This window comes from Rutilus rutilus (assembly GCF_951802725.1).
Source record: "Rutilus rutilus genome assembly, chromosome: 25".
Classification (NCBI taxonomy): Eukaryota; Metazoa; Chordata; class Actinopteri; order Cypriniformes; family Leuciscidae; genus Rutilus; species Rutilus rutilus.
Window position 1 is genome coordinate 22,222,972 of NC_140229.1, and position 6,221 is coordinate 22,229,192.

The following is a 6,221-nucleotide window of genomic DNA, read 5'->3' on the forward strand; positions in this document are numbered from 1 at the left end:
CTTTTGTGTATGGGTATATACTTTTTAAATATTGTTTATCCTTATTATTATTTAATGGGCCTAACAGTAAATTAATTCTAATCAACACCTGCAAGTGTACACTTTGAAGAGTAATGATAGGTTATACGTTAATTCAACTTTATTAAAACTGCATATGGTAATAAAATTGCATGTCATAAATTTGTGGGGAAAAAAAACGAAAAAAAAAAAAACTGTCTATTCAAGGAGTGCTGAAATGTCAATTACTCATCATTAAAGTAATTTGGCTTCATTATGGCTTATAACTTTTGGCATAAAGTTAAAATATTTGTCATACCTGACCAGAAGATGTTCAACACTTTTCTTAACTGTAAGGATTAAAGGATATCTGAATACTAAAAGAAATATAGCCACCGCAGGCTTGCAGAGGTGTACAGCCCAGGTTCAGTCCTCCTCAGTGTTATGTTCCAATCACCTGGATTTGCTATTCAGCCAGGATAGGACTAATTAGTGAAATCAGCTGGCTGAGTTCATGGGTGGAATAAACATATGGCAGGACTTCTACTTTCTGACCCCTGGACTATACATCTCTGCAGGCTTGTTAGTTTAAATCTGGAGGAATAGAGGAGGATTCTTCCTCCTATCCACTCACATCCTCCAGCTCTTTGTACGGAGAGACTGAGAATTAATAAACATGGCTCAAGACGAGTGCTGTCCAAATGGATTAATTTGTCATTTTCCTTTCATTCATTTATTTAAACCCTTCTTCTTTTGACGCTGCCCATTCAACCATAGGCAGACGGCTTTTGAAATGGCCACAAGATCACAAGATATTCAGCGTCAGATGGCAGATTTTGAGCAGATATTATGTGTCCAGTGAACGCTGACTCTGTTGGTCTCAAACAGCCCTGAGCAAGATAAATCTGCAGCACATAGGAAAGGTAAGCTCTTTGCTTAGTTATGATTACATCAGAAACCATACATCATACACGTTACATCATAACATAGTGCAGAGTTGGGAATTTATTTTTTAAAACACTCCATAGTTGTTTTCCAGTAATGTTTAATGAATTCATAAAAACACTTCACTAATGCAGATCATTGAGCAAATCTTACAAAAATAAGTCTATTTGTACATGTATGTGTTTCTATATATATATATATATATATATATATATATATATATATATATAAATTCTCTATACTGTCAGATGGGTCTCCATACCATCTTGTTGAACAAAGACTTAAATAATTTCTTCTCCAAGTATGTCGTTAATGATACCTGTAAATCTTACAGACGTCACAACGCATCGCTTCAGACAAGCACAAGCGACAGATCAGGTGTTTGATGTACTACTGTCTTTCACACAGTTCTTTCCTGCTGTTTGTCCCTGTGCAGCAGAGACTCTGAAACACTGGCATCGGTGATAAAGTTTAACAGCTTCCCCGATAACTACATCTAAATATCAGGGGAAATCTGGAGCACAAAGTAAATTTCCACCTCCTGTATCTTTCCTCTGAAACTGAAGTCTTCTCAAAGAACCGTGCAATAACTCATATCACTTGTGTATTGCAGCAGTCCATCGGGTAACACTAAAAACACTCAGAACACCTTAGCAACCACATAGCAACACCTTACATAGTGTCTGTTATTTTTATCCAGACCATTATAGTTATTTGTGTAAAGCTCCTGTATTCCCTGCAGCTGTACTAAGATACTATCCTTCCACATTATACAGTTTGTTAGTCAAATTAAAGGACACTTTAATTGTGTGCAGTGATTCAGAAAGAGGCATTGGTGTCAGTCTCATGAGGGCAGTGGAGGTCGTGTCCTCGTCAGTATCCAAACACTGTTCAATGGACCCCACTTTTACTTCTGCATACTGAAATATTTCTTACAAGACAGTCTTCAGTTTGTGTTTTCACTCTTTAACATGGTTTGAGATTTTGCTATTCTATAAATTACTGATATTACTGATACTAATACACATTTCATGCATTGTCTTTGGATGACATTCAGGTTATGAGTGTAAATGTAAGTGAAGCATTTTTAATTAAAATGTTTGGTGCACAATGAGAAAATTGTCAACAATTTAAGGTGACTGTCACTCACTTTATATCCCACAATCAATTGCCATTATTTTACTCACTAGTGAGACTACAATACAACACATTGTTGTCTCTTGTAAGCAGTGTTTTACTAGATTGTTATTTTTTAAACACTGTTTTGTGCTTTAATTTATAAAACGTTGATAAACTAATAATTTCTTTCCAAATTAGATATTTGAAATACTAGCCTAATCATGACCTAATGTTCCATCGTCAATCGTTAAACCATAAATTGTGAAATGCCGCCATCTACCGACATAATATGGAGCTGCTTTATGTATCCTACTCATGTATCCTGTCTGGAATGTTTATTGATTTGCAAGTTACATAACAAAACCCATATAGTTATTTTCCAAACTTCTAACATTCCCATTGTAATGATATATAAAATTCATACATTAAAAATGCATATACAGTTACAAAACATACTAATCTAATAGATATGGTATGAGATATGGTATCATCTTACAAAAAATCCCGTCATATCGCAATAACAAAGATGCTGTTGATCTTTATATAAATACATTTATATCTTTATATAAGTCAGTGGAAAACAATATAGTACAATTGACAAATATTTTACTTTATGTGTGATTTGCCAAGACCGCTATCACAATCCCTAAACAAGACCATTGTATCAGTTTTTTTATTTTATTCTTTTTATTTAAGCAATTAATAAAAAACGTGAAGACTAAAATGATTTAGCATAAATACAACAAAAAATAATTGTACAAAGTTTTCGACATCTGTTTACAGAAACAACATCTGTCAGCAAGTTGTGCACCGGAAGTGCATCAATGGACCAATCCAAACGCTCATACCAGAGCGGACCAATCAGAGCGATTGCGTGTGGTGACGCTACAAGGCGCGAATTTATTCAACAGTAACAGCACGCGACTGTTTACAGCAAAAAAGAGCGTCTCATTATTAAATGCTCAGAACTCGCATACATCAGCTGTTCGCATATTAAAATATTATAATCCACCCGTTAGAACACTTAACGTGGATTTTGAAGAAATGAATGCGACCGCGGAACTAGAAATGAAAACCACATCCATTGTAGATGATGCGCACGACAAACTCACGCCAAGACAAGGGGGCGTGTCTGTAAGAAGAAGGTAAACAAATAAATCGACTCTGTGAAGATTTAAGAATTAAAATCTTAAGAAAGTCTGTTTTATCATGATTAGCAACGTTTGTTTATTCCATGCAGACCTGCAGATCCCAGATGTAACGTTAGGGGCGTCAATTCAGGTTTTAAATCTCCTGTACGTAAAGTCTATTATTGAATCAAATGTATTCAGAGGACTATTGTATACTTTGTGATTTTAGCAGATTAGTAGTCTGTGATATGATGCCTAGAGGTAGAAAGCAATATTCATGGGAGTTTGATAACTGATAACAGATGAATTAAGGTTTATATGGTGGTGAGTTGTCTTTGGTCTATGGTCTGTCATAGGTCCAGAAGTCTAGTATGGTGAAATCTCCCTTGTGCCCTGGGGAAGAAGTCAAAGAGCTCAAGAAAACACTTGATCGGCTGGATTCAGAGATCGCCTTGTTGGAAAAAGAGTAGGTAGTGAATGTGGGAAAGAGAGATACAAGAGATGCTGTTGTTTGGTCATACTGAAGATACTGTATAGAATATTAGGTTTTAAATTCTTTTTTCAATTTAAGGGGGTTGCGAGGTCACAAAAACACAACGTGAGACCTATTAATTGGCTTCCAGTAAAGTGCATATTTTTAAAAAGGAATAATTCACCCATAAAATGTTGCATTATTTATTCATTCTCATGTTTCTTTTTTTTTTCTGTGGAAAACAAAATATGTTTTGAAGAATATCCTGGTGACTCATTTCCATATAATGAAACTGAACTCCAAAAGCTCCAAAATAAAATGAAAGCAGCATTGTTAACACTATAACGCCTACTGTATCATATTTTATACACAAATGTATAAGGCCTTTAATCTATCAACATGATCAAAACTGTTCCATTTCAAAAATGTAGATTTTTCTGACTTTTATTTCATAGGTCAGGCTTTACAGGATTAAAATAACTTAATATAAAGGAAAGTCCACTCAAAAATCTGTTCCAATCCCGTTAGACTTTCGTTTATCTTCAGAACACAAATGAAGATATTTTAAAGAGATTTCTATCCCTCCATTGACAGTCTACACTACCATTAAGTTCATGAAGAGATCATAAAATCATATGATCATATGAATTGAGAGGTTTAGTCACAATTTTCTGAAGAGATTTGATCGCTTTAAATGAGGAACAGATTGAATTTAGGCTTTTATTCACATATAAACATTGATCAACATCAGTAATGTTAAATGGAAGAGAGCGAGAACCAATGAGGTTCATTCTCGTGTTACGCAGCGCGTTTGAGCTTCAGCAAGAACCAATGAGGTTCATTCTCGTGTTACGCATCACGTTTGAGCTTCAGCAAGAACCAATGAGGTTCATTCTCGTGTTACGCAGCGCGTTTGAGCTTCAGCAAGAACCAATGAGGTTCATTCTCGTGTTACGCAGCACGTTTGAGCTTCTGTTTATATAGGCTGATAAATGTTTATATTTTAATAAAAGCCTAAATTCAATCTGGTCATCATATAAAGCAATTGTCTCTTAAAAAAAATTGTGACTAAACCGTTTAATTCTAATGGATTTTTTCACGATCTCTTTATGAACTTTTTGAAGCGTCAAAGTAGTAGTTGCGTGGACTATCAGTGAAGGGACAGAAATCTCTCAGATTTCTTTCAAAATATCTTCATTTGTGTTTTAAAGATGAACAAAGTCTTATGGGTTTGGAACGACACTAGGGTGAGTACTAAGTTCTGTCATGAAACTCTAGATGGCTGATAGGTCCTTAACTCAATCTTCTTGCAATCACATCATTCTCTATAGGGCACAGCTGATTGGTTCCCGCTGTATCGGTAGCCAATGAGCTGCTCAACCTTTAAATACTTGTTCAGCATTTGCTGTAGCAGTTTGCACAATTATGACAAGTAAACTAACTCTTTAAAATGTGACTTGTGTGCTTTATTCTGAGAGTTCCTCAGTAATACAGGAACTGTGTAACAATTTCTTTTGGCGGAACAATTTCTTTTAAATCAAATTATTATTATTTTTACATCTAAAGTGCATAATATGGTCCGTTTAGATCGTTTGCTGATAACTACATTTTTCATTTAAGTGTTTCATTGTTATTTACTGTCAGATTAAATTGAGCTTGTGCTACTCTGTTCTTGTATTTACAGAGGATTTGTTGTACAAGAGCTGGATCAGCACATAGACCTGCTGCACGAATACAATGACATCAAAGACATCGGACAAACCTTACTGGGCACACTAGGTAAGACTTGATGGATCAATCGTCTGTTTAATAGTAAATGCAACGGTGTCTGATACCAACATAAAAACATTTCATACCATGATAGTCGTTCATCTCCTGTTCATAAACACTTGTGGCCTACACACTGCTCCTATCCCACTCATATAAGTAGGTTACAGCCTCCATACGCTTGGCATTTCTCTCTAGTGTCAAGATTATGATAATGGCATCCTCCAGTATTACCACTGTATTCTGTAATATAATGGACCCTTTCAAACTCCCAGCAAGATGAGTTTCTTGCCTGCTCTGGCCTCTCTGTGACTTCAGATGGTCTGAGGGCCAGAGGGGGTCTGTGCTACATCATTCTCCCCCATGTGACCTGACAAAGACAACCGTCTCTCTGTGTCTCTCAGCTGGCCTGCGTGGAGTGACCACACGAGACTTATACAGTCACTTTGGCCTTGAGTTGGAAGACTGACTGAGCTTCATGAGAGGAGATGGAATACTGTACGGCTTCATAATACTGTTCGTGTTTTATCTTTTTATTTATAGCAAATACACCCGTTAGTATTGTTTTCTTCATGCTCTTGTGCTGAATGAGTAAAATGAAGAAGTTTCAGTGAAATGAACATGCTTAACTCTGGCAAACTAATTCCATGATACATATAAAGCTTCAAAGAAATTGAAAGGTGTTCCTTATATACACGGTTTTCCTTATATTGTGTTTGCACCAAATGGGAGGTGTTATTGTGCATGAGAGAGATTGGTGAATTAAAGGACTTGTTCATCCAAAAATTGCA

General features: G+C 35.8%; 1 protein-coding gene across 1 annotated transcript; it reads left to right on the plus strand.

Moving 5' to 3' along the window:
* The first annotated feature begins 2,911 nt into the window (after nucleotides 1-2,911).
* swi5 (SWI5 homologous recombination repair protein) lies at nucleotides 2,912-6,211 on the plus strand. Its single transcript, XM_084399805.1, has 5 exons — nucleotides 2,912-3,206; nucleotides 3,302-3,356; nucleotides 3,548-3,657; nucleotides 5,348-5,442; nucleotides 5,835-6,211. Exons 1-5 carry the CDS (start codon nucleotides 3,106-3,108, stop codon nucleotides 5,897-5,899), a joined length of 426 nt encoding a protein of 141 aa, XP_084255931.1. The 5' UTR covers nucleotides 2,912-3,105; the 3' UTR covers nucleotides 5,900-6,211.
* Nucleotides 6,212-6,221: the final 10 nt, after the last annotated feature.

Excerpts from the sequence above, each read along its gene's own strand:
- swi5 (XM_084399805.1), top strand. The coding sequence starts at position 3,106 with ATGAATGCGACCGCGGAACTAGAAATGAAAACCACATCCATTGTAGAT. Across the intron at positions 3,357-3,547 it reads ATTCAGGTTTTAAATCTCCT|GTCCAGAAGTCTAGTATGGT; the intron begins GTACGTAAAGTC and ends GGTCTGTCATAG. Across the intron at positions 3,658-5,347 it reads ATCGCCTTGTTGGAAAAAGA|AGGATTTGTTGTACAAGAGC; the intron begins GTAGGTAGTGAA and ends TTGTATTTACAG.